Source organism: Opisthocomus hoazin, chromosome 15 (genome assembly GCF_030867145.1).
Source record: "Opisthocomus hoazin isolate bOpiHoa1 chromosome 15, bOpiHoa1.hap1, whole genome shotgun sequence".
NCBI classification, from domain to species: Eukaryota; Metazoa; Chordata; class Aves; order Opisthocomiformes; family Opisthocomidae; genus Opisthocomus; species Opisthocomus hoazin.
In genome coordinates, this window is record NC_134428.1 from 25640406 (window position 1) to 25667256 (window position 26851).

The 26851-nt window shown below is 60.8% G+C and overlaps 1 protein-coding gene across 2 annotated transcripts in view; it reads left to right on the forward strand.

The window, feature by feature from the left end:
* PRKCB (protein kinase C beta) overlaps positions 1 to 26851 on the forward strand; it is a 131363-nt gene that overhangs the window by 76744 nt on the left and 27768 nt on the right. For both annotated transcript variants that reach the window (XM_075435985.1, XM_075435986.1), the window contains exons 6-13: positions 3767 to 3923; positions 4288 to 4422; positions 6741 to 6837; positions 13530 to 13676; positions 18160 to 18333; positions 21754 to 21845; positions 22761 to 22823; positions 25002 to 25140. In XM_075435985.1, the coding sequence (XP_075292100.1) occupies positions 3767 to 3923; positions 4288 to 4422; positions 6741 to 6837; positions 13530 to 13676; positions 18160 to 18333; positions 21754 to 21845; positions 22761 to 22823; positions 25002 to 25140 (1004 nt within the window). The remainder of the gene's footprint in view (positions 1 to 3766; positions 3924 to 4287; positions 4423 to 6740; positions 6838 to 13529; positions 13677 to 18159; positions 18334 to 21753; positions 21846 to 22760; positions 22824 to 25001; positions 25141 to 26851) is intronic.

Consider the following 26851-nt stretch of genomic DNA (forward strand, 5'->3'; position numbering starts at 1 on the left):
GGGGAGGGTGTTACGAGGCGCTGGTTCAGCAGAGCACTTGGAGCATCGTCCCCGGTGCCCCGCACTCATGCGATGCAGGAGTGCACGGTGAAGGCTGCGGCCGGAGCCGTGCCCGGACCGACCGAGTCGTGAATCTCAGGGCTACAAGGATGGTGAGGGGACTGGAGCATCTCCACTACGAGGAGAGGTTGAGGGAACTGGGCTTGTTCAGCCTGAAGAAGAGAAGGCTGCGAGGGGACCTTATAAATGCCTACAAATATCTGAAGGGTGGGTGTCAGGAGGATGGGGCCAAGCTCTTTTCAGTGGTGCCCAGTGACAGGACAAGGGGCAATGGGCACAAACTGAGGCACAGGAAGTTCCGTCTGAACATGAGGAAGAACTTCTTCCCTCTGAGGGTGACGGAGCCCTGGAACAGGCTGCCCAGGGAGGCTGTGGAGTCTCCTTCTCTGGAGATATTCCAGCCCCGCCTGGACAAGGTCCTGTGCAGCCTGCTGTAGGTGACCCTGCTTCAGCGGGGGGGTTGGACTAGATGACCCACAGAGGTCCCTTCCAACCCCTACTATTCTGTGATTCTGTGATTCTGTGAAGGCTGGAGCTGGGCGAAGGGTACGGGGGTGTCTGGCGAGGCTGGGGGCAGGGGCACGGAGCGCCGGGCTCCCTGGCCAAGGCTCTGCCACGGCTGCAGGCAGCGATTTGGGCCGCTTGGCTGCGAAGGCGATGAAGACTGCGTCCCCGGCGGGCTCGCTGCCGGGCAGGTAGAGCTGTGGCAGGAACTGTTGTGGGGCTGTTCTCCAACACGCTTTTGTGTTTTACAATTCAAGAAGGTGGTTATAAAGGCTGCCTTTCTGCCTGTCAGAAAGGCACAGATAAAAGTTTATGAAGGTGATGAGAAAAGATGTGTTCTTCTCCTCTGATAAGCGGTGAGGGAGGCGAAGGCGTTCCGGCCGTATCGGTGCAAAGCCTTGGCGGGGCCCTTGGAAATTCAGCTCATTGCTCTGAGATTCACACAGCAGAGCGTGAGCCTTTCTGCTCGGGTGGAACAAAGCTTTCCGCAGAAGATTTGGACTGAGAGTCCAAATTAAGCCAGAGAATAACTACTGTGCATCCTCTGCAGTGCAGAGCTGGTGTTTATGTCCAAACTTTAAAAAAAAAAAAAAAAGAAATTAATTGATTAATGAACACGAAAATAGTTGTCAGGCCGTGGTAGAACTGAAGCCGCGCTGCCTGTGTCGCAGCGAGCAGCTGCGGGGCCGGAGGTGCCGCTGCTCACGCAGACGCGGGGCTGTGCCGCGTCCCGGGGCGACGAGGCTGCTCGGGAGCGGGTGGCACACAGCGGGCGCTGCCGCTTCGCCGGCCCTGGCACTGCTGCGGATCTCCACCCGTACGGGGCCGGGGAGGGCTGGCCCAGTGCTGCTGCGAAGTGGGAGCAGCCCGAGCGATAGGTGATGAATCGGCAATAACCGGCGAAGCCTGACAGCCGCTGGGTCTGCCAGCCCGCTGTCCTCCCGAGGCGTCTGCTCAAACAAGTTTCGAGCCGTGGTCCTCGCCGGTGCAGGAAGGGTGAATCCTCCTCCTTGGGCATCTTCTCGTGAGTGCTTTTGGGATGCTGCGGCGTCCCCGGCCCTGCTCGGCACCCTCCCTGGGGACGAGGGCAGGTTTGGGAGCGGTGTGCCGCGTTCCCGGGTCCTGGCAGGGCGTTCAGTCCTGCTGGGAAACCGGGACCACAGCCTGTGGGAGGGGGCTGCCTGGGGACCGGGGCCTCGCCGCGTGTCCTCTCCTGTCCCAGACAGCAGAGCACAACGCGCTGTTCGGAGGAGCCGCTGCTGAGCAGCATCCCTGCATCCCTGAGCCCGCGTCTGCCTCCCAGCCCAGAGCTCCGACCCGCCCTGGGCACGACGGCGTCCGCGGCAGGGCCACAGTGGATCGCTGCTGCTGGGGCTGCCGGGGATGAAGGCCTGCCTTCCTCTCTGCCCGAGGGGCGGGGGGCGGCTCTGGGTCCCGTGGCTGCCTCGTCTCAGGAGTCCGAGGAGCATCGAGCGCTGCCGAATCGACGGGGCTGCCCGGGCGCCCGTCACCGGCGGCAGGCGATTCCGGCGGGCTTGGCTCCCTCTGCCTCGCCAGCTGCCGTCGAGGGCGTCGCGACTGATAAACTAGCTAGTTTATAAGTGCGGGTTTGAATTTTGGCTACAAGTTTTATTCTGTGGAGCTGGAAATTGGGCAGCGCTTCAGGAGGAGAGCAGCAGATTGCAGATTTGGGATCATTCATGTGCTTTTCAGAACTACCTGGCTCCCAGCCTGGCGTTGGGAATGCCCGACCGGTGATGTGGGAGCCGAGAGGTTGCGTTTACCCTCACTGAAAGTGTCTTCTAACACCCTGCAGCTGAGACTGCGGGGTCCTCTCCTCCTCGGGGTTGGGATGTGGGGGGAAGCTGTGCCCCCGGTGACCCTCGCAGCAGAGCTGCTGGTGAATCACAGAATCACAGAATAGTAGGGGTTGGAAGGGACCTCTGTGGGTCACCCAGTCCAACCCCCTGCCCAAGCAGGGTCACCCAGAGCAGGCTGCACAGGACCTTGTCCAGGTGGGTCTGGAATACCTCTAGAGAAGGAGACTCCACAACCTCCCTGGGCAGCCTGTTCCATTGCTCTGTCACCCTCAGAGGGAAGAAGTTCTTCCTCATGTTCAGACGGAACTTCCTGTGCCTCGGTTTGTGCCCGTTGCCCCTTGTCCTGTCGCTGGGCACCACTGAAAAGAGCTTGGCCCCCTCCTCCTGACCCCCACCCTTCAGATATTTGTAAGCATTTCTAAGGTCCCCTCGCAGCCTTCTCTTCTCCAGGCTGAACAAGCCCAGTTCCCTCAAGTGAGATCCGGTGGGATTTCAGGCAGCGCCAGGTTCCCCGTTCCCGACACGGCACAGCCCTCCGTGCCGGATCCCAGCCGAGCTGGGGCCGCTGCCTGCAGCGCAGGCGGGTTCCTGCGCTGGGCTTCTCGCAGGCACCGTGTCCCCTGGCTACGGCTGTGCTCCATCGCGTCCCGGCGGATGTCCCGTCTCTGCTGTCCTTGCTGGGGCTGGAGGGGGGAGAAGACCGTTCTCCCAGCAGACAGACCCTTGTTGACTTGAGGGGGGGCAAGAGACTTAGCTCAGCCTGTTGGTGTTTAATTTGTCGAAGCTGCGATCCAGTGACGAGCGGTCGAGGTCACCCGCAGGTTTGCTGTCCCCTCTGCTGCTCCGGCTCCCGGCGCCGGGGTGCTGTGGCCGCACGGCTCCCTGCGGCATCCCCCGGTCCGGCAGCACCGGGATGGGAGCTCGGCGCTGGATGCGGCCGCTGTGCCGGTGCTGTGCGGTGCCTGCCCTGCCCCGCTGGCAGCCGTCCCGCTGCCGTCTCCGCTCTCCGTGGAAAGCTCTGTCCCCGTGCTCCCACCTCACCCGAAAGAACGCTGCAGATCGGTGCAACTCTGCTGGCCGAGGGGCAAGAGGAAACAAAGCAGCTTGAAACTGTGTAAAACCGGGAGCAAACAGCAAATCATCCTGTTGGGAACCAAAATACCCTGGAGCTGATCCCCGTCCGGTGTCCGTCAGAGCCGTGTTTGCTTTGCGCTGGCGACTGGACATCGCTTCCCCTGCGACGTCCGCGCCTGCGCCTGTTCAGGTTGAATTCTGGTTTTAATCACTATTTTCACACTTACTCTTGGCGCCCAGGGAAGCTGTCAATTGTTGGGTATTTTTACAGCTTGAATACTGAATTTAATCCTTTTTCTCTTCCCCAGTAAGGGATGCTAAAAACCTAGTTCCTATGGATCCTAATGGCTTGTCAGACCCCTATGTGAAGCTTAAACTAATCCCTGACCCCAAAAACGAAAGCAAACAGAAGACCAAAACTATCAAGTGCTCCCTGAATCCTGAGTGGAACGAGACATTTAAATTGTAAGTAGAAGAAAAATGTTTAAACTATTTTTTCTCACCCCTAAGAATTAATGTGATTGTATTTGCTCTGAGTTAATTATTCAGAGACATTAAGCTGATTCAGCTGAGAAATAATGCTTTTGGGTCCTGTGAGTGTGACTCCAACGCTCACACCTCTGCCCTGACCCCCGGTCGCAGCCGAGGGCGCCAGGGCAGGGGCTCTGCGCTCTCCGTCTCGGACGGACGCGCTCGGGAGATGGAACAGCGGAGCCCTGACGGGTCGCTGAGCACCGGCCCTGCGTTTGGCACCCGTGTGTTTGGGAGCGTGGCGGTGGAGCGAGGGCTTCCAGAAGACACCCATCCCTTTCTCTTGCCTTCCTTCCAGCCAGCTGAAAGAGGCCGACAAAGACAGGCGGTTGTCTGTGGAGATCTGGGACTGGGATCTGACCAGCAGGAACGACTTCATGGGCTCCTTGTCCTTCGGGATTTCCGAGCTGCAGAAGTCAGGGGTCGACGGATGGTAAGAGTTGAATTATTTTGAAAACACTATGAGCAGAAAGGAGTCCTGAGCTTTTTGTACCGATGGCAGGCGTGGCAGCCCGTCGTGCTTTACCAGCACCCCTCCGTCCAGGGACCGCCGGCCGTTCTGGCCCCGTGGAAGGTGCCGCTCCCCACACCGGCGTGGGTGCTGGGCTGCAGCGTGTCCCGCGGGACGGCCAGAGCCCCAGGCCTGCATCCGAGTGCCCCGGGGTTGGCTGCGCTTCCCCTCCTCTCTGCCCTCCTGCCCCTAGCTGGGGGGCTCGGGGGGCTTTTCCCCCCTGCCAGCACCCACAGCCGCGGGGCTGCTCTGCCCGGCCGGGAGGGCTGTGCTCGCTGCGGGCTCTCGCGGCGTCGCGTCGGGAGGGCAAACGTTTCCCGGCGTTTGCTGCTTGGGTTCCCTGAGCTGCTGTGCTGGGGGGCAGCGGGGCCTCGGCAGCTGGTGGAGAGCAAGGCTGCGAGGGGGGGGACACGCTCGGAGCCGCGGGTGGTGGCAGGGCAGCACGCAGGCTGGCGGGGCAGGGGCGAGGGGCACTGCTCCACAGCAGGAGAGGTGCTGCCGGAGCGTGTGGTGACCGTCACTCGGTACCAGCCCAAGGTGAGCGCGCTGGCTCTGTGACACCGCGCTGAGTGGGTCTCTGCAGTTCCATTTTATCTCCCCCAGCACGGTGCCGAGCCGGGCAGCTCTGGCGTGGGGAGGTGAGCTGGGGTGCTGGCACCGTGTGGGCACCCAGCACCTCCCCAGGCAGCGTCTGCAGCAGGGCAGGCAGCAGGGCAGGCAGTGCCCGCAGCAGGGCAGGCAGCAGGACAGGCAGTGCCTGCAGCAGCGCCCGCAGCAGGGCAGGCAGTGCCCGCAGCAGCGCCCGCAGCAGGGCAGGCAGTGCCCGCAACAGGGCAGGCAGTGCCCGCAGCAGGGCAGGCAGTGACCGCAGCAGCACCTGCAGCAGGGCAGGCATTGCCTGCAGCAGTGCCCGCAGCAGTGCCCGCAGCAGGGCAGGCAGTGCCCGCAGCAGCACCCGCAGCAGGGCAGGCATCGCCTGCAGCAGTGCCCGCAGCAGCACCCACAGCAGGGCAGGCAGCAGGGCAGGCAGTGCCCGCAGCAGCACCCGCAGCATGGCAGGCAGTGCCCGCGGCAGTGCCCGCAGCAGCGCCCGCAGCAGGGCAGGCAGTGCCCGCAGCAGTGCCCGCAGCAGGGCAGGCAGTGACTGCAGCAGCACCTGCAGCAGGGCAGGCATTGCCCGCAGCAGCACCCGCAGCAGGGCAGGCAGCAGGGCAGGCAGTGCCCGCAGCAGTGCAGGCATCACCTGCAGCAGTGCCCACAGCAGGGCAGGCAGCAGGGCAGGCAGCGTGGGGCCCCCCAGCACAGCCCACCCGTCGTGGGGCCGCAGGCAGAGTCCAGCCGTGTTCGCGCCTGCGAGCCTCGCTTGCCGCAGCCCAGGCCCTGCCCGGGACAGGGCTTCTCTTCGGAAAGCAGAGGACAACTGTCACTTGCCCCCGAGTTTCCCGGTGCCTCTGGGGACGCGTGTGTGCCGGCCGGGGCTGGTGCGCTGCCGCCTTCTGTCGCAGCCCGAAGTCTGGCCGCGTCCCCAGGCTGGTAGAAGCCGTGCCGGTGGAGATCACAGTAGTTTTCCCTGTCACCGCGTCCGGCTGGAACGCGCTCTAGCCGGAGCTCTGGTGTGCGTTCGGTGTCTAAAGAGCTGCAATGCAGGGCGAGAACAGGCTCAAGGGACGGCTCGGTCCCCGCGTTCTGCAGGAGCGCTTTGCGGGGTCGGTGCAGCCGCTGCGGGTGACTCCCAGCTGAGAGCCGTCCTGGCGCTGGCCGACGGCGCCGAGCGGCTCTGTGAGACGCCCCACATCTGAATGACGTCTCCATGGTTTCTGATAATTGTTGCTTAAAATTTTTCCTTTTTTCTGGTGAGGGGAGGGAGCTTGGCGACGCTTGTGCCCGTGGCCATCACGGGAAAGACGGGCTTTGTCGGTGGGTTTTCGGGTCGGGCTCGTATTTGGGAGGAGGCGTCGGGGCTGCGCGGTGTCTGCCGCTGCGGGCGCTGGGCGTGCTTCCCCGGCTGCCTGGCTGGGATCCCCGGGACAGCGAGGGACCCCGCCAGCAACGCTGCCCTCGGGTGCTTGTCGGGAGGCTTGTGGAGCTGGACGGTTTGGGGGGTCTTCTAACCTTGGGGAAGGGTCGCCTGGAGGCAGGTGCAGCGGAGGCGGAGCGGTGCTCGGAGCGGGAGACGCAGCCCTGCCTGCCCACGGTCCTGCCTGCCGTCCTGACCTGATGCTCTTGCTGTGTCCCCCCAGGTTTAAGCTGCTGAGCCAGGAGGAGGGGGAGTATTTCAACGTCCCGGTGCCTCCTGAGGGAGAAGAAGGAAACGAGGAACTGAGGCAGAAATTTGAGGTGAATTGATTTTTCTTGGGAACTCGGCGGTTTTCCCCGTTGCCTGTCTGATGTGCCCTCAGCAAGGGGCTTTCCGTGGCAGACAGGGATCATGGAGCAGGGTACGGCCCAGCGCTCCCTCCTCTCCATGCTTGGCACCCATTGCTGGGACCCGTGCCCTTGGCCGGTCCTTCCAGAGGCTCTCCGGGGCGCGAGCTTCCAGCGGTGTTTCCAGGAGGTAAGTTGTTCACTTACATTTAGCAAAAAAAACTCAGTCGGAAGATTTGAAGCTTTCCAGCAATGGTTTGGCTACATTAAATAATGAAGAAGGACCACATGGGCATGGGAAGTGTGTGATGCACCCACAAGCGGTTCCTGCGTGCTGGTGCAGCACTGGGACACGTCCCCGCGCCCGGTCACGTCCCCGCGCCAGGCTGGTGCTTGCAGGGCAGGGGGGACCGGAGAGACCGTGGGTGCTTCCTGGAGGGGTCTGCCATCCTCGTCACCCTTCTGGAATGCTCCCAGAGGATCCCAGGATCCCAGCATGGCAGGGGTTGGCAGGGCCCTCTGTGGGTCACCCAGTCCAACCCCCTGCCCAAGCAGGGTCACCCAGAGCAGGGGGCACAGCACCGCGGCCAGGCGGGGCTGGAATATCTCCAGAGAAGGAGACTCCACAGCCTCCCTGGGCAGCCTGGGCCAGGGCTCCGTCACCCTCAGAGGGAAGAAGTTCTTCCTCGGGTTCAGCTGGAGCTTCCTCTGCTCCAGTTTGTGCTGTTCTGATTGGGAAGCACGGTGAGCTCCCCGCTACGTGGGGCAGAGGCGGGCAGCGGGTTAGCTGGGGAAAGGAGCCGGCGTTTCTGGGGGCTGAGGAGACAGGAGAGGTGAAATGGTTCTTTGGCACTTGGGTCAGGTTGAAAACACAGCGCAGGGTGTTGCACAGTGCAGAGTTTTGTGTCCTGTTTGCTTGGTGCCTTGTGCTCCGCTACGAGCGTGCCTGATCCCCAGGCTCTGCTACCCCGGGCAGGAAGGAGCTGGAACTCCCGGCGGCGTGACGACGTTCTGTCTTCTGACCGCAAAGAAAGCAGCACAGCGAACACCCCGCTTCCATTTGCGCTGTTTCGGACAGCGTCTCTCTTTGGTAGGCTTACGGAATTCACAATTTGTGTTTGCCAAAACGGGCACAGCGTAGCTAAATGAGGAGATGCTTCATTTAACGTGTTGCCAGCGCGGCGTTCCAGCTAGGGGATGAAGATCCTGGATGTCCTGGGGTGCCCCGAGGTGGCCGTGCTCCTGGTGGCAGCTCGTGCGTGGTGTTGGTACCGCACTTCCACCCTCATCCCGAGCTGCCATGTAATAGGATGTGGCCGTCTGTTTTTTTTCTGTCATGCTGCTGATTATGAATTAATATAATTAAGATAAATGAAGATATTAGTATAATTGGATTTGGAGCTAATCTCAGAAAGAAACTCTCTCTCAGCCATGAAGCGCGGTGGCAGGCGCTGTGCCCTGAGGCCGGGCTGGGCGTCGGGGGGTGGCAGGGGGTGAGCTGGCCCCGGCTGTCAGCGATCCCTGACGGCGCTCAGCACCGCGGCGTCACCGGCAGACGCGCTGCCGGGGCTGCGGGAGGTGCCAGCCCGCGACACCGGGCCAACAGGTCCGAGCCAGGGGTTTCGTTCTCAACAAAGCGGGTAGTCCGTCCGTCCGTCCGTCCGTCCGTCCCGTGGTGCGTAGCGCCGCGCTCTCAGCCCAGGTACTGGGTAATCTGATGAGCCAACAGCAGAGCCGATGCTAATCGAGCTACGGGCTAATTAATAAGGCCCGGTGACAGTGGGGGTCAGGTGGGTGACAGTGCCTTGTCTGAAGCGAGCCCGTGTCTCTGTGGGGACAGCGGCAGGCAGCGTGCTGGAAGGGCGCAGCGGGGCGCGCAGCCGGCCGGCGTCCCTGCCCGCAGCCGGGCTCTCGCCGTGCCCTCGGCCCTTTCAGTCTGGCGTGTCAGGAGCAGTCGCGTGTTCCTGGGCTCTGAGTGCGGGTCAGTGCCCGAGGGTGGGAGACCAGGGCTCGGTGTCGAGGTGGAAGTGCAGAAATCCCACTCAGGGAACGTGCTGATGGTGCCTGTGAAAAGCGAAGGACGTAAAGGCGAGGGGCTGTTCTGGGTGACTGTGGATGTGGGGTTCCAGGGAGCCAGAAAGGCCCTGCAGAGCCTTGTGGCAGCCGGGCTTCCCCGGGGAGCTGGCCCTGCAGAGCTGCTGCCAGCACCCGAGAGCATCGGGGCTCGGCAGGGCAGCGAGCTGGAGCCGCTGAGATTCCCTGCCGGTCTCTGAAAGGTTCCAGGGATGCTGGGTCCAACTCCCCAAAGAGGCTTCAAGGAGAAATGTCCACTTACTGCTCAGTAAGCCATGGCAGGGCTTGCCAAATGGTTGTTCCAGACATTACCAAATTAATGTGTCTTTGCCGTTTTTCAGTATAGCTGGAGTCTTCCCAGAACCCCGCGAAAGAGCGTGGTGCATCCAGAGACTTACGTGGAATGGGCCATGCAGAAAATCAAATAGTTGCCTTATGGCTGTCAGTGCGAGCTCCGTAATTGTAGCGCAGGACTGGAGAGCTGGTTCCTTTTTCCCCTTTCTTTTTTTTAATCTCACGTTTATCTCATTTATTATAACTTCCCTGAATATCCAAGAAAAGAAGATGGTTCTAATACAGCGGTTGGCATGAAACCAGCGGTGTCAGCTCTGTGAAGGAATAGCTGTCTGCTTTTATTGCGTTCCGTGACGTCCCTGCGACGAGCAGCGGTCGGTGTGGTGGAGGCCGGATGAGGAGTTGTCTACAGGTCACAAGAACCGCGTGCGGAGGTGTCATTGCCCTCGGCTGTGCCCTCGCCTCGCTGCCCCTGTTGTGAGCCCGGCGGTGTCACGGGGAGAGACCCCCGGCCGGCCGAGCGATGGCTCGTGCTGGCGTCCCGAGGGGCGAGCGGTGCGCGGGAGCCCGGCTGGTGGCACGGCGCTGCGGGCGAGAGGACTGAGCAGAATCCTCCAGGCGATCTGCGTTGGTGCTGCTGGTCCTGCCCGCTCCTGGGCCGCGCGGATCAGCGGGGCGGTGGCAGGTTTGTCTTTGGAGCGGGCTTCACGTCGCAGCAGCGCCCGGCTGAAAGGGCCGAGGCAGCAGCCTGGACGGCGTGCGGGCGCTGGCAGAGCCGCGGCTGGGCAATGCCCGCTCCGGCAGCCGGCACGGCCGCTCCTGCCCAGGTCCTGCTCCCGCGCTGCCCGCAGCGGGCACGTCCCGGGCCCCTGGGGAGGCCCCATCTGCAGTGCTGTGTCCAGTGCTGGGCTCCCCAGTTCCAGAAAGATGAGGAGCTGCTGGAGAGAGTCCAGCGCAGGGCTACGAGGATGAGGAGGGGACTGGAGCATCTCTGCTACGAGGAGAGGCTGAGGGAGCTGGGCTTGTTCAGCCTGGAGAAGAGAAGGCTGCGAGGGGACCTTAGAAATGCCTCTAAATATCTGCAGGGTGGGGGTCAGGAGGACGGGGCCAGACTCTTTCCAGTGGTGCCCAGTGACAGGACAAGGGGCAACGGGCACAAACTGAAGCAGAGGAAGCTCCAGCTGAAGATGAGGAAGAACTTCTTCCCTCTGAGGGTGACGGAGCCCTGGCCCAGGCTGCCCAGGGAGGCTGTGGAGTCTCCTTCTCTGGAGATATTCCAGCCCCCCCTGGCCGCGGTGCTGTGCCCCCTGCTCTGGGTGACCCTGCTTCGGCAGGGGGTTGGGCTGGGTGACCCACAGAGGTCCCTTCCAGCCCTGACCATGCTGGGATTCACATTCTGTCGTTCTGTGGGCTTGGTCCCTCTCCCGCACTCCTGCAGCCGTCTCACGCGCGGGCGGGCACGTCCCGGGCTTGGCAGGAAAGCGTCCTGAGACAAAAGCCCAGCGGGAGCCTTGCGCTGCATCCCCTGCCAGTCCTGCTCGGCCTTTATCCGCCGCTCGCTGGGACAGCGTGATAGATGTGAACGCCAGCTGCTACGGCATAAATTCAGATGTTGTAAATTAACGGTGACAAATGGAGTTGGATAACAAAGGTCAAGTGCTTTTTTTTAAAAAAATTTGTGAGGAATATTTGGCGCACGTCAGTTGTAAAACTCAAAGGTCAAGAGATTGTGTGAGCGTTAGGAGTGCATTAAAAACTGGTTAAAGGATTTTTGTGCTCCCTTAGAGATCGACGTTCGAGATGTTCGATAGCAGAAGCAGGGCGCTTCGCTCAGGGGGGCCGGTTTTCACATCTTCACAGAATCACAGAATAGTAGGGGTTGGAAGGGACCTCTGTGGGTCACCCAGTCCAACCCTCCTGCCCAAGCAGGGTCACCCACAGCAGGCTGCACAGGACCTTGTCCAGGCGGGTCTGGAATATCTCCAGAGAAGGAGACTCCACAGCCTCCCTGGGCAGCCTGGGCCAGGGCTCCATCACCCTCAGAGGGAAGAAGTTCTTCCTCGGGTTCAGCTGGAGCTTCCTCTGCTTCAGTTTGTGCCCATTGCCCCTTGTCCTGTCGCTGGGCACCACTGAAAAGAGCTTGGCCCCATCCTCCTGACCCCCACCCTGCAGATATTTGTAGGCATTTCTAAGGTCCCCTCGCAGCCTTCTCTTCTCCAGGCTGAACAAGCCCAGCTCCCTCAACCTCTCCTTGTAGGGGAGATGCTCCAGTCCCCTCCTCATCCTCGTAGCCCTCCGCTGGGCTCTCTCCAGTAGCTCCTCACCTCTCTTGAACCGGGGAGCCCAGAACTGGACACAGCACTGCAGATGGGGCCTCACCAGGGCAGAGCAGAGGGGAAGGAGAACCTCCCTCGTCCTGCTGGCCACACTCTTCTCGGTGTTTCGGTGAGTCCCAGGGCCAGCCCCGGGGCTGGAGGGACGGGCTCGCGTCCTTTGGGGTGCCGTTTAATGGAGGCATAATATCACCCGTGATTTTTATTACAGCTTGTTTTCACCGAGGTTAATTTAGTGTCCAATCTGACCTGATGAGCTTGTTTTTCAGCTGTGGGAGTATCTGGGAAGCTTTCACGGCGCGTTACCCTGCTGGTAAGCATGGGTTGCTCTCGGAGGTGGGGTGAGCGATGCCGAAGGCAGAGTCCCCCAGCGCAGGGCTGGCTCACGGAGACACAGAGGCTGCTCGTGTTGGGTTGCCCGCGTTCGGGTCCCTCTGTGGCCGAGTTCAGTCGGTGCCAGAGCTGAAGGCTTCGGCCTCGTGGATGGCGAAGGGTCAGGCGCGGGGTGCCGGGGCTGTGCGCTCTCCTCACTGGAGATGATGATATTTTTCACTTGGGTGAGATTTTGGAGGTTGCCACGCTGACCCACATGGTGCGGGCATCGTTTCGGCCGTGGTGTACCGCGACGTGTCCGATGGGGCCAGCGTCGAACCGGCACGGACTCTGCGGTTTGTCACCTGAGCTGGCCTGAAGTAGGATGCTCGGAGCGGGCATCCCCTTCTGGGGACACTGCGGAAGGCGAAAGACCACAGTGAGGAAACCCTCTGTGCTTCAGGAGAGGTGGCTTTGTTTCCTCTCCAGCGTTTTCCCCGCTGTTCCCCCGGGGATGCTCTCCCTCTGGAAGCTGGCGGCAGGAGCGGGTGCCGCGGTGGCTGGGCGGTCGCAGCCCCCTGCCCGGGGCAGAGCTGCCTTAGCGAGTGCCGTGTTTGCAAGTCCTGGAGACCATTCCTGTAGCTGGCAGCGCGGGGGTTTTTCAGATGATTGTAGGTGCTGCAGGTGACCTTGAACGGAGATTTTTACGGCACGGAGAACCTTGCAAGAAGCAATTAGCAGCAGCGAAGGCTCGGCGATTACTTGTGAGGCTGCTATCTGGAGGAGCTGCGAGCAGCAGCCAAATTGAACTGCTGGAATCGGGTTAATGGGATTTCACGCCAGACTGAGCTCAGCGCAAGCCTTACACTGCCGCATATTTCTAAAAATTAAAACTGAATAAATTGTGAGATAGCTTTTACAAACTGTGGTTCGGCAAATTAGATAGCCCCTGGACCAACGGGGAGGTGCCGAGCCCCTGAGATGTGGTGCTTGAAAACGTGGGGGTTTGGGAGGCTCCCGCAGCAGCGCTGGTGGCTGCAGCAGCACGCGGCTGCCTGGGGACGCGGGAGCAGGGCTTGCTCTTCTGGCTCCTTCAAAATGGATTTGCTGCTTCCACGTTCAGCCTGACCTGGCATGGGAGTGCAGTTCTCTTCAATACCAGATAGTTACCGGAGGCGGAGCTGGATGAAAAGCCCTGTATTTTGCCATAATATGTCTCTATTCACCTGCCCTTCGCTGGTGAGGTGAGAGGCAGAAGTCAGTGTTGGGGAGAAACAGCTTATTGAAGCCTCTGTTCTAGGCTTGGGGCGACCTGGAGCGTGTTATGGGGTAACCGTACGTGGCTGCCGTGTCCCGCGGGGCGAGGGGTGACGGGCTGATGGGCAGATACCGTTCCCAGTCGCTCTCACAGAGGTTAACTGGGAACCAGCCGAACAGTGCGGTGTGGTGGGGCCGAAAACTTCCCCCCTGCCCTGGTGCTGTCCCTGTCACGCTAATGGAAAAGGTTCTTGTAGGTCAGTGTAGGTTTGACCTGGAACAGAGCTCGTTAACGTGGGATTGCAGGGGCACTGGCTGGTGTGATAATGACCTTGCTCCACACAGGTTTCAGTAATTTTTTTCTCTTTTCTCCCCATCCCATCTCCTGCTTTGCAGAGAGCCAAGATTGGAACAGGGTCCAAGGCCGCGGACGAGAAGACAACAAATGCCATTTCGAAATTCGACAACAACGGGAGCAGAGATCGGATGAAGCTTTCGGATTTCAATTTCCTGATGGTGCTGGGAAAAGGAAGCTTTGGGAAGGTGCGGGACGCCGAGCGCGTGGCACGCGCTGTGTTTGACGCACGCGTTTGCGGCGGTTCCGAGCTGAGGCCGAGTGGCTGCTCCAGTGCGCTCTGCCCTTGCTGTGCCTGGGCTGACTGGGAGCACTGGTGTCACGGTAACGGGAGCCCAGTTTGTTGGCTCCCTTCCAGACTGCGACTGCTGTGTCACAGTGATGGAGGCCTGGGATGTCTGATCAGACCATCACAAGTCAGGCGCTTTTTGTGGGAAGCAGGGTGTGTACTGTACCCTTAAACCTCTTTGTTATTTGGCCATTTTTCCTCTAATTATTACAAATGTATGTGAACATTTTAATTAACTTTCCAGATCAGTTAGGAGTGGTAACAGAATTTCATTCTTCTGGTAATTAGGTGGCTTGGAGCCTTCCTTTCTCTTGGGCTCTTGCCAGCTTTGCCATCATTTCCGTGAGAAGTTCCAGTCCTCGGGCGGCTGCTCGGGCTTCGCAGCCTGGAGCGGGCGGGCGGGTGGGTGGGTGGGTGGGTGGGCGGGTGGGTGGGTGGGTGGGCTGCTGGGGCTGTGCACCGCTGTGGGCTCGGTGCTGCTCCAACGAGTGAGTTGCCTTAATTGCAGGGAATACTGCTCTGCCTTCGGGCACATCGCGTGGGCGGGCAGCGGAGGCAAGGAGGGAATGCCGGGGAAGAGATGCTCGCCCATGGCCGTGGAGCACGAGGGGGGAACCCACCTTCCACAGCTGGCACCCATCCGTGTCCCCCCCCCCCACGCCTTCTGCTGCTGGCGCTTGAGCTCCGGGAGGTCCCAGCCCCTCTAGACGGGCGTTTGCTCGCGTTCTGGAGGTCGAGAGCTTGGAGATCCACTGAAACATCTGTGGCAGGAGGAGAACGGGGAGTTGTGGTGGTCCCCAGCGTGCAGAGCATCAGCCTGCGGTTCCCCTGCCGGCGCTGCGACCGGGCTCTGCGCCTGATGGGGCGGCAGGACAGCCCCGTGCGCTGGGCCATGCTGCTCCCGCGCCGTAATCTCTACACACCCCCCTTTCTGCGTCCCTTTTGTCCCCTTTTCTCTCCCTCCCCGCACCGAATCCCTTTTCAAGTCTGCGCCTGGCATCTGGAAACTCTGTAGTTGTATTTCCCCCCCCCCCCTTCCTTCTTTCCTTCTTGCTTTTAATTTGAGGAACATTAGCAAACTCTTCAGTCGGCATCACGGCTTATATAAGGGAATGTGTGACAGAAACTGTTCCCTGGAACAGAATGTTATAAATATGCTAATTAGCGCTTATTAAAACAGCACATTGGTTTCTGCGGGTAGATGCAGCCTCACCCTCACGTGTGCCAGCTCCCCACGCTCCGCTCCCACCTCCCGGCATCCGGATGCCCGTGTCCCCGGCATGGGGACGCGGCGGCGGCACGGCCGAGGGTGCCCGCTGCGGGGCCCGGCTGCGGAGGACGCTTCGCTGCCGCCCCGGCTGGCGCGTACACGGAGGTGAGCGATGTTCCGGCCGGAGCCGGGCAGAGGCGTGCGGAGCCGTGCCGTGCCAGGCTCCCCGCTCCCGGCGTGTCCTTGGCGTGTCCGTGGCACGGTGTCCTTCTCCAGGGCTGGCACCGCGGGCTGCCGTGCTGGGCTGCGTGCTGCCAGCCGCCCTCCTCCCTGTGAGAGCTCCTGGAGTGCAGTCCCACGGGCTTGGCGAGTCTTCCTCACAGGCGTAAGCTCGTTGACCCGGTGGCATCAGTAGCTCAGATTTACTGCGCAGTACTTTCCTCTCTCCACCACTAAGGCTGCCCAGGGTCAGGAGTACCTACATCTTGGTTCAGAATCACAGAATCACAGACTGGTTTGGGCAGGAAGGGACCTTAGAGCTCATCCAGCCCACCCCTGCCCGGGGCAGGGACCCCTTCCCCCAGCCCAGGGTGCTCCCAGCCCCATCCAACCTGGCCCTGAGCCCTGCCGGGGAGGGGGCAGCCGCAGCTCCTCCGGGCAGCCTGGGCCTCACCGCCCTCACGGGGAAGACTTTCATTCTTTAGAATAATTTCTTTCTTGACAATAAACTTGCTTTCTCTACATCCAGCATCAGAATATCTCCACTTATTATGCTGGAGCGTTTCCAAACAAATACTCTGTATTACAGGAATAAATCAAGTTAAATATCAGCTTTTTCTGCACCAAAAAAAAAAATAATGAGAGAATGCAGTCTACTTTCCAGAGAGTGAGCTGGCAGATGGAGGTCCCCACAGAGCCAGGCGTCAAGGTTTAGGGGATGGAAAATGGCTCTGGTTTGGATAATAGCTGCGAGGTGGGCGCTCGGGCGTGCGGGGTCCCGGCTGGGCGCGATCAGCCCGGGCGCAGGGTGCTCCGCGCTGCCCTCGGGTCTCCCCGGGGTGCCCCGGCCGCGGGGTCCGTGGGGTCCCGGAGCTGTACCCGGTGACAGCCCTCCGCGGCGCTGGCACGGGGAGGGGACGTGTTCCTGCCCGCGGAAGGGCAGCGCTTGGCACAGCCCACCCGGGGTTTGCCTTGCTGCTGTATAAACAGAGGAAAGTGAAATTACGTGGCTTGCTCGTATTTTTACAGCTAATCAATCTGTCGTGCTATCAAGCTGTCAGACTCTTCTGGAGGTCTGGTGGTGTTTTTCCGAGCAGGGCTGAGTCTGTTGCCTCTGCCGTTGTGGATTAGGGTGCAATGGGAGACAATTTTCCTGTCCTGTGGTAACAGGGGCTGTAAAACGCTTTCCTCTCCCCTCTCGGTGTGAACGTGGCAGGAGGGCTGGTGGTTGGTGCGTGCAGGCAGGGGCTCGGTCTCTGCCTGGCGGGGTTGTGCTCTGGTCCCTGGGCACACGGTGCCTCCACCGGCGTGCGTCTCGTGCCCAGCCGTGCGCAGGGCGTTATCGGGCTGCCTTCGCCTGTTGGAATCGGTTTGTAGTCGCAGTGCAGTGGGGCCCAATCTTTTTCTTCACTCGCTGTGTCGCTATCAGCCGTAGCTGGAGCCTGCTTATCGGTGGCTGTCCGTCTCCCGAGATTTCGGCGGCACCCGCGCCGCAGTCGCCATAGGAACGGCGATGCCGGCGTGTGGAGCCGGCAATGAGTGCACCGCGCTCGGCGCAGGTGGCTCTGCCGAGCCGGACGGGCTGCGGCTCTGTGCTGCAAGCTGTGTCGCTGGCACGGCACCGCCGGGCTGCCGTGGGCAGGGTCAGAGGAGACGGCGTCGGGGAAGGCGTCGGAGACGGCCGCGTGGCCCTGGCTCCGGCTCGGGAGCGTGTCCTGTCTGCTGGTGCTTGGCTGGCGAGGTGCTCATCACCCAGGGCACAGGAGGTGTTTTCTTGGTTGGCCGCAGACCAGCGCCTGCGGCCTCTTCTGCCCATGCAGACTGACAGCGGTTACGGCATCGGCCTCTGGGCGCTTCTGGAGCTGCTCCTCTGCCAGCCCAGGCGTGAGAGAGAAACACGGCAGCGCACGGTTCCCCGCGTCACTCTGCGCTCGCCCTTCGCGAGGGCATCGCAGGCTTCTGGGCAGCTGCAAACTCCTTCTGCCTTTCCCGTTCCGGTGAAGCCGGGCTGGCCGGCTCAGCGGTGGCTCGGGGCTGCCGCGTCCTTGGCGTTGCCATGTCCTTGGGAGCCGCCGCGGGAAGCATTCGCTCCCCGTCTGTGCCCTGGAGCAGCTTTTTGCGTTGAACGTGGTGCAGCAGCCAAGCCCTGGCTCTCGCTGCTCTGCGGAGACCCAGTGCGGTGGCACGGTGGTGGCCGCGTCCCCGGTCGGGGGAAGCAAAGGGTGATTTCAGAGTCCGTTTATTTTGCCAGCAGCTTACGCTGGCGGAGCGTGGTGGGTCGGTCTGGGCATCCTCACTGGGGCTGAGGGGATTAATGAGGGGAATTTGCATAAAGCAGTGCATCCCGTTTATTGTGATAAATAAACCTGTGAATGGGTGAAACTGGTTTGAAATGGGCGGTTGGCTGGGTGCTTCTGGCTGAGAGGGGCTTTGGCTGGGTGAGGCACCCGCAGGCAGTCGGGTTTTGGTCGCTGTGCGCAGTGTGGAGGGGGTGCGCGAGGCAGAGAAGACCTTGCCCTTTTTTTCTCACTACTGGCTGTACGCTGACTCTTTTCCACTTCAAGTTTTCCCCACTCCGTGATCTGATGGGCGCTGTGTTCATCCTCTCGACGCCCTCCCCCGACGCTGCTGGCACCTTGCGCCCCGACGCGGGGCAGAGAGCTGCCGGAGGGCGAGCTGCGGACCCTTGGGCTGGGTGCCGCCGGGTGCTGGCGTGGCGAGGAAGGAGATGCGTTACTGGTTGGGCTGGCCGTTCTTAAATACTGTTGGAAATACCCCTGGCAGCTTTCTGCGTCGTCTGGCACCTCTTCTCAGGGTTATGGTGGGAGCGTGGTGATAATCATAAGACAGTCCAGATAATAAGCAAGCCGTTAGTCGTAACCGCTGGCCATGGCAAGCTGGGGCGTTGCAGATCCGCATTTCCTGATGCTGCGCCCGTCCTGTCCTCGTGCAGGTGATGCTGGCGGAGAGGAAGGGCACGGACGAGCTCTACGCCATCAAGATCTTGAAGAAGGACGTTGTTATCCAGGACGACGACGTAGAGTGCACGATGGTTGAGAAACGCGTCCTGGCTCTCTCCGGGAAGCCTCCGTTCCTGACCCAGCTCCACTCCTGCTTTCAGACGATGGTGAGTGCCGGTGCCGCCGCAGCCGGTCCCTGGGCAAAGGGCCGAGGGGGCTGGGGGCCCTGCGGGACCCTGAACACGGAGAGAGGGGAGTCTGGTGCTTTCCAAAATAGGTTTTAGTCACTTGGCTTTACTGGCGAGCTTGTGGGCGGAAGCCCTTTGCTCAAGACCCCGTTGTCTGGGACCGGAGCCTTTCGGGGTGGCTGCCGGGCGCCCGGGAGCTGCGTGGACGGAGCTGCAGGGGCTGTGCCCCACTCCCCTGTTTCAGCTTCTCGGAAACATGCCTTTGCTTTTATTCGTGTTTCTCTGCTGGGCACGCATCGCTACACGCGCAGAAGCGGCCGCCTGGTTCCTGCCTTGGCCGCCTCACCGTTTGCCCAGAAATGCCTCCACGAGGCATCAAAAACCCGAGCAGAGAGAGAAGCCCGGTGCAAGCAGCAGGAGATCCCGTGTGGAAGGGACAGGCGGTGGAGTCTGTGCAGCCCAGGAGTGGGGAGGGGGACAGGGGACCTTTGAAGCCGTCTCTGCCCGGCTGGCGAGCGACCTGTGAAGGGAAGCGTCCAGGGACGTGTCAGCGGGAGCAGGGAGAGGGAATCAGCAGAGCCCTTGAGAACGGGGACAATGCTGTCCGGGGGGATTACGTTTTAATGTGAGCCCAGAAATTTCATTTACCAAACACATTCGGTGTGTTCAAAGCCCATGGACCGGCTTTGCAGCGCAGTAATCAAAATGTGGCAGGAGAAGCTATTTCACACCGCATCTCTCCGGCATCTGAAGTGAGTCAGCGCAGGGTTATTCCTGGCAGACCTATAGTAGCTTAATAGTAATCATATTTGTAATGTAATCAAAATGTATAGCAGGGTGTATTATCAACTGCTGGCACAAAGCACTTTGATTTCTGGGAGCGCAGTCCGGAGCACGCTTCTCAGCCGGGGCTGGTAGCTCAGCCATGGGTGGGAGAGAAAAAAACACCCGAAATCTGCTTTTTAAAGGAAAAGTGAAGATGAGCAGTGAGAGAGCTCCTGTGTGGGTCTGAAGGACGGGAGAAGCCCCGTGCTGCTCCGACTGAGGGATCTTGGGGTGCTCTGCCCCAGAAAGGTCCTGGGTCTGAGGCTGGGCTCCCTGGAGCGAGGGTGTCCCCGGGTGTCCCCAGGCCAGCCGTGCCTTCGCCGAGCACCTCCCTTCCCTCTGGGGCTCGGCGGCGAGGGGCACAGCAGCAGCGGTGACCCTCGGAAAGGACGAGTGACGGGTGGGTGGGGAGCCCGGCGGGGTCCCGGCCATGACTCTTGCTCAGCGTGGGGAGCCGGGCAGGAGGAGGACCCAGCGAGGGTCGCGTAGATGGAGGAGAGCGTTGGAAGGAGCCCCGGGAGCTGCCTCGTGGCTGCCCAAGGAAGGGCCGTGCCAGCTCCGTGCAAGTCTCTGCGGGGGGTGTTTACGTGTCTGTAACTTGCTGTTGCTCGGCAAGTTTGGGTGCTCCAGACTTGGCCAGACCCCGTGCTTTCCTGCCGTGGAGAAGAGCCGGGCCAGCTTTCCCTGCCCGTCCCTCTCCTCCAGCCGCGGGCTGGCAGCCAGCTGGCGCCTTTATCCATGGGGGGTTTTATCCCTCTGAAGCACCAGCCTTCTCTTCTGCACCCAAGTGAGGAAAGCTCAAATCCTGCTTTTAGAGCTCAGCTGGCTCTTTCAAGAGACCATCTTTTGAATGTTCTTCCTTCTTGAAGCCGATCGATATATTTAGGCAACAGCTGCGAGCGAGCTCAGAGCTGCTCTGCGTCCCAGTCGCTCCCAGGGGACGGCTGGCGTGGCAGCGGCTGCTGAAGGTGACTTTGCCTTCCCGGCGCCGCGCGCTGAGCTGCAGCGATGCCTCGGCGGAGGCAGTCGTTCACAGAGGGGCATGCTCCGAAGTTCCCAGGCATCCGATAAGCCAAAATCCCTTTTCTGTCCCACGTGTTTTCCACAGCCTGGTTGCCCCCTAGGTACCGTGTTTAGTTACCTGCGAGGCCGCCCGCTGTCAGGGGGCTGCGCTGGGGCCGGGGAGCTGATGACCCCCGTGACTCCGCAGCCCTGGGTATGGCCATGCTCACATTTACAGCTCTTCTGGGCTCCTCCGTGCTGTCTTAAAAGCAGGGTAAGGTTTATTTAAGGAGGAAGCAAGGAATGGGAAATATTATGAATTATTATATAATAATAATTCACTCTCGCAGTGCCCCAGCCTTGGTGTCTTCCCTTCCGTGGTGCAGGGCTGGGCTTGGCTTTGGGCTCCTGGGCGCCGAGGCCCCACGGCTGGTTTCTGGAGGCTGTAGGAAGTTGTGTGTTGTGAGAAGGGTGGCTCAGGCCTGGCGTCACGCCGCGCGTTGCTGTTCTTGTCCATAACGACACGCGCCCCGAGGTCTGCTGGCGGGGAAGGTCCGCTCGGGCGCAGTCCGTGTCCCACCCCTGCGTGCACGCCGGTGTCCAGAGCCATCGCTTCCCCCCCAGAAACACCCTGCGCTCTTGGCAGGTTTAGGTTGGGGGTTTTGGCAGCCTTGCACGATTTTCTTCACAGCCATTTCCCATTCAGAAAAAAGAGCTGTGAACCATCAGAGGAAAGCGGCGTCGCGAGGGCCCGGGTTCCCCAGGGTAACGGTGCCGCTGGTGTGGAGCTCCCGCTTGTGTCTCCTGGGACTTGCAGGGCTCGTGCTAGAGCTCCGTTCGGGACACGGCGTGAAGAGATCCGGCTGCTTTGGCTCTACTAATCCACAGTCCCGCGCTTTGTGGGGGTGCTGGGGACTCATTTCTTGCCTTGTGGCTCTCCTCAGGGTTGAAGCCCACACCTTCTCACCTTCCTAGCAGCGTTTGGGCTTACATCTAGCGGGACTAAGGCTAGCACAGAAGGCTAGCGAGCGTTTGAATGGCTTCAAAGCCACCATTGACCTGTTCTGCTGTTAGCAGTTAATTAATTAACTGCGTGTGAAGGTGAAGCGCGCGCTCGGACGGGGCTGGGGGAGCGCGGGGGGCTGCGCGGTGCCTGGTCCTGTCGTGACGGCCACTGCCCCGTGCGTCTCCCACCGTGCGCTGCCGGGGAAACGCCAGCGAGGAGCCGTCTGCTCAGACCCCCGCGGAACGGGCTCGGTGGAGAGTGAGAGCGCACTGATTTGGGAAGAGAAAAACCTGTTCTAGGAACTTCTCCGCTTGCCTTCTCCACCCGCTCTGTCTGCAGGGGTGCAGAGCTCAAGGCCGGAGCTCCAGAGCATCGGACAGGAGTTGGTACCTCTGCCCTACGGGCTCGGTACGGGCGGGAGCCCCCCCTGCACGCCCTGGGGAGGGCAAGGGTGAAAATTGTGTTGCCAGGAAAAAGCTGTCAGTTGCCTTGGTCCTTGCTTCTGACCCCTGCCGATTCCCTGCTCTAATAATTCTGCTGCTAATTGTTTGCTTTTTTTTCTTTAGGATCGCTTGTATTTTGTGATGGAGTACGTCAATGGCGGGGACTTAATGTACCAGATCCAGCAGGTTGGGAGGTTCAAGGAGCCGCACGCTGTGTAAGTTCGGTTGCCCTAGTTTGGCACCTTCAGGGTAGGTGCTGGATGTACCCCTGTCACAGAGCCCACGGCGCTGGCTCTTGTGGCCTGGGCAGGAGGGGAGGGGAAGGGAAGGACAGCAGGAGTCGGAGGATGCAGGGTGGTTCTTGCCTGGTGCCGAGGCTGCTGCTGCCTCCAGCTCCTCCTTGGGACACGTTGCGCTTGTTGGCAGGTGGAGAGCTGAGCTGTGTCGAAGCACCGGGCAGGGCGGTTCGGAGGCACCCGGGGCAGCTGGTGAGCTGCCAGCATGCCCCTGCCCAGCCCCGTGCCCTGCCCCGGGGTCTGAGGGACGTGGGGTCTGCGGCTCCTCTGCTGGGGTTGCCATCCCGAGAGTGAACTGGTGGCGTTCGGCTCCGGTTCCCTGTAACGGGCACCGAGCAGAGTGCGTTCGTGACATCCTTCGTATGCTGAAATAAAAATCACCAACAGCGGGCAGAGCCCGGGCGGGTTTGAGCCGGTGTTTGCCCTCTGGCCGAGTCCTCCAAGACCCAGAACACCCTTTAAAGAAGGTGGTGGCGGTGCGTGTTATCTCCTCGGCCTCCCCGAGGTGACAGATCGCTTTCCAAGCCGCGCTGCCAGCACGCGGTAACGAGCAGCCGTAGATCCCAGCTCCCGCTTAACGAGAATCTGTGTAACGAGAAGTGACGGCGCCCAGCCAGCCCACCGCAGCCTGACCGCAGCGCTGCCCGGTGCGGGCGCCGGGTGGGTCGTGCCGCTCTCGAGCGATGCTTGCCTGGTATTTTTGTGTTGTGGCTGTCTTCATCCTTTGGTCATGTGTGCCCGGCGCGTTTCACTGAGTGCGATTGGATTTGAAAGGTTTTCATTCTGATTCATCTCCTTTAATTATCAGTCTTCCTTTTAAATCTTTCATTTCAGATTCTACGCAGCAGAAATAGCCATCGGCCTCTTCTTTCTGCAGAGCAAAGGCATCATTTATCGGTAGGTGAGCAAGTTCCTCCTCCCTCCCTTCCCCGCGAGCTCCCGCTGCGGCGATGCTCGGCGGGGCTCCGGCAGCCCCGCTCAGCGCGTGACACCCGGCTGCGGGCTCTCCTCCCCGCGAGTGCCGCGGCTCCGGCCCGGCGGCTGCCGTCGGGTCTGCACGCCCGGAGCCGAGCTGGGAGCCTCGTACCTCGCTGGTTTTTGGGAAGGTGCTTCCTTTGTCCCTGCTTTCATAGCAGGCAGCCTGGGTTCCTCTCTCGCCTCTGTTCCGTGCGTTTCTCTCCATGCAAGACTGCTCGCTGGCAGCACGGACCAGTTCCGAGCCAGGCGTTTTGCTGCAGGGCACTATTTTCTTGCCATTAACACTAGAGTACGTGGTTATGAACGGCTGATTCCGAGATCTGCGGTGCAAGCCTGTCACTTCTGGTCCAGCCCCCAAACCTTCTGTCCCATTCACAGCACCCAGAGCTAGCTAGGTCCTGCCAGGGGCCGGCGCGGGCGCGGGGGCTGCTGGTTGAGCACAGAGACGGGGGTACCGCCGCTCCCCCCCGAGCCCAGGGCAGAGCAGAGCGTCCTGGTGAGCGTCAGATGCCATTAGCTGCTTTGCGAGGAGAAATGCCGGCGGCGCAGCTGAAGGTGAGACGCAGAAGACTCTTTCCGAAGATGAAAGAAGTGGAGCAAACCCGACGTGAGGGATGGTTTTTGCCATCGGCTGCTGCAGATTGATTCTAGGTCTGCCGGTCCCCAGTGCCCCTTCTCCCTTCCTTTCTTCCTCCGAATCCGAATCCAGGCTCGTGTCCGTCTGCCTTTGGCCTGGCGGAGTCTAAGCACTGGCACAGTAATTGGAAGAAACAGTCTTAAAAAACAGCAAGAAGTTGTAAATTATGCTGTTCCTTTTATTGGACTTCTACTTATTGAAGTGAAGCCTCCTGCGCCGTGCAGCCCCCGGCTCTGCAGAGCAGCCTGTTCCCCGCGGGGCGTTTCAGCCGGGGGTCTCGAGGCCGAGGGGTCCCATGGCCGCGGCTGCCCTTGGCTGCGGGCCGGGCGACGTGCGCGCGCTCTGCCCTGCAGACGGGGCGTGCGGCTGGGCATTGCCGCGGGGACACGGCCGGCATTGCCACCAGGCGGGCTGGGCACAGCGTGAGCCTGCACCGTGCGGCTCCGCCGCCGGCCTCGGCACTCGGTGTCACCCTGGGCGAGGGACGTGGTGCAGACCCGCTCCGGCACCGAAACGGAGACCTCTGCGTAGTGCTTTGCTGCGGGTAACGTCAGCCAGGAGCGGCACGGGTTGCAGGACGGCGTGGTGGGTGCGGGGCTGGCGATGTCCGAATCGCCCCTGAACCGCTGAGGGTTTGGTGCAAAGCTGCCCTGGATGCTGGTGCGCCCGTGGAGGGGCCGGGGTCCGCTCGGGAGCTCTGCGCCTGGGACTGTCTCCACGGTTCGTGCTGAAGAGCAAAGCTCTGCAGGGTTGGGTCCAACCAACCGATCCTCGTGGACGAGGGTCAGAGCCCAGCAGGCTGATGTCTGTTTTCGTGGGGAGCGTAGCGTAGGTGATGCAGGGACTCGTGCGGAGTAGGTTCTTCTACAGTGCTGGTGAGCTTTAAGTACACTTTGATTTACATAGGTGCAAAAAAAAATAATAATCCATTAAATCTGTCTCCCTGCTAGATGAGAGTGTTTTCCGTCGTACGCTTGAAAGTGGTTTGCCCATCATGGTGTTCCTGCGGGTTAAAGCAAAATAAACTGAGGCACAGGAAGTTCCGTCTGAACCCGAGGAAGAACTTCTTCCCTCTGAGGGTGCCGGAGCCCTGGCCCAGGCTGCCCAGGGAGGCTGTGGAGTCTCCTTCTCTGGAGATATTCCAGCCCCGCCTGGCCGCGGTGCTGTGCAGCCTGCTCTGGGTGACCCTGCTTCGGCAGGAGGGTTGGACTGGGTGACCCACAGAGGTCCCTTCCAACCCCTACTATTCTGTGATTCTGTGATTCTGTGAAACGCTTCATCCTGACGGATCGCCGGCTGGTTTTCACTCCCTTCCCCCAACGTTATCCTGCAAAGAGTCTGGGGGTGAGGCGAGGCCGGAGCTCGCTCGCTGGAGGGCCTTTGGGCTCGGGAAGCTCGTGGCTTTGCTGGGTGGCTCCACGGGTGGGCTTTTGTGTCATCGCTCTGCTTTCTCTCTGTAGGGACCTGAAGCTGGACAACGTGATGCTGGACAGCGAGGGGCACATAAAGATCGCAGACTTCGGCATGTGCAAGGAGAACATCTGGGACGGGGTGACCACCAAGACCTTCTGCGGCACGCCGGACTACATCGCGCCTGAGGTAGGGCGCGCAGAAAGGCCGTAGATGCTCCGCAGGGGTTTTGGCAGCCACTCTGCTGCTCTTTTCCGTGGGGTGACGTTGCTGTGGGCAGCTTTCTGTGGAAACAGGGACATGAGCGAGTTCACCGTCCCCTGGGGAAGCTCACCCCCTCCGCACTGTCCCCCTGCCCCGTCAGCAAGCAGCGCTGCTGGCTCTGCCTCTCCGCGTGGCTGCGTGCCCTGCTTCTGCCTCCAAGGGCAGAAAATCTTCGGTGCCGGTCTCCACGCGGCGTTTTCCCCCTCTGGGTGTTCTCCCCACGTCCGTGCCGCTGGCGTCGCCGTGCCTGGCCGATCCTTGGCACGCTCCGACCCTCCAGGGGCTGCTCCCTGCCTCGCTGCGGGGAAGGGGGAGCGCGGCAGCTCGGCTTCGCCCCTCGCCGCCGGTGACGCCCGCGTCCAGCACGGCGTAACCGGTGCGGAGAAATGGGGTTCCCAGTGGAGAGTGTGGCCCTGGGAAGTGGAAATCTTTCGATCTCTCCCGCTTGCTGCTGGCGGCGAGGGGCTGTGTGCCGGCGAGGAGGGGCTGCCGCTCGGCCGCTCTCGCTCACCCCAGAGTTCTTTTGCGTTTGGGTATTACCTGTGTGGTGGAGTCACATGTGGCACTTACCTGAAGTGCTGTGTGGGTGCCATTGAACATCAGATTTGTGAAATTCAGGTAGGTAATTACTGCCAAACGCCTGCTCCCTCAACGTGAAAATATCCCTCTAAGAACTTCTCACTCTGCTGAATTTTCAATGATGAGATTAATATTTATTCATTAAATATTTCGGAGAAAGATTCTTTTTGCTAGGACGTAGCTGGATGCGTTTGTATGCTAAACTACATTGCATTTTGCTGCAGCCAGAGAGGTTTTTAGTTACTCATTCCAATGTGTGTTACGTGTCCTGGTCCCACTGAGATTAATTCTGGTGGCATGTCGGTGTATAGCTCAGATGCTGTGGGTGATTAATGCCCTTTCAGAGCAGGACAAATGACCACTGCTCTTGGTATTTGGCTGAGCATTATCACTTAAACTCTTATTTTCTTCTGCTTGCTCTGATTTTTTTTTTTCCGAAAGGAAAACAGAAGATGGGAAATTAGAGCGCAGATCGCTGCGGTACCCTGGAATGGTGCTGAAGCCTGCTACCAGCGGGTCTCAGAAGGGTGATGATACACAGCCCCGGCTCTGTGAATAGAAACAGGGACACGGGGTTCTGGCGGGGTCCCCTGCGGGGTGGCCAGGCCACGGCAGAGCTGGGGTCCCTGCCTGCAGCCCCCCCGGGCCCTCCTGCTGAGCCCCGCTCCCTCGCGTTAGGAGCGGCAGCGCTCTCAGACCAGCGTGTCGTCGGGGTAGAAGTGTCCCGTGGGTTGCTTGGCCCATTTTCAGGGCTCGCTCTGTTCTGCGGTCCGGCTCTGCGTGCCGAGGTGGCACCTGCCGAGGGCGAGTGACCCCGCGGGTGCCGTCTCCTCTGAACAACGCGGGTTCTGCAGGGGCTGGGCTTTGACCTTCCCCAGCGTGCGGTCGGCGGCTTCGATGTACAGAGGCTGCTTTTCTCCGAGGATGACTGCTAAGCGCTGTTTTCTCTGAAGGGCCTTTCTGGGGTGAACAGTTCACACCTCGGGTTCCCAGCGCGCTCGTAAATCGTTGACCAAACAAGCAGGAGGAGCTTCAAGTGCACTCGGTCGAGGGCTTG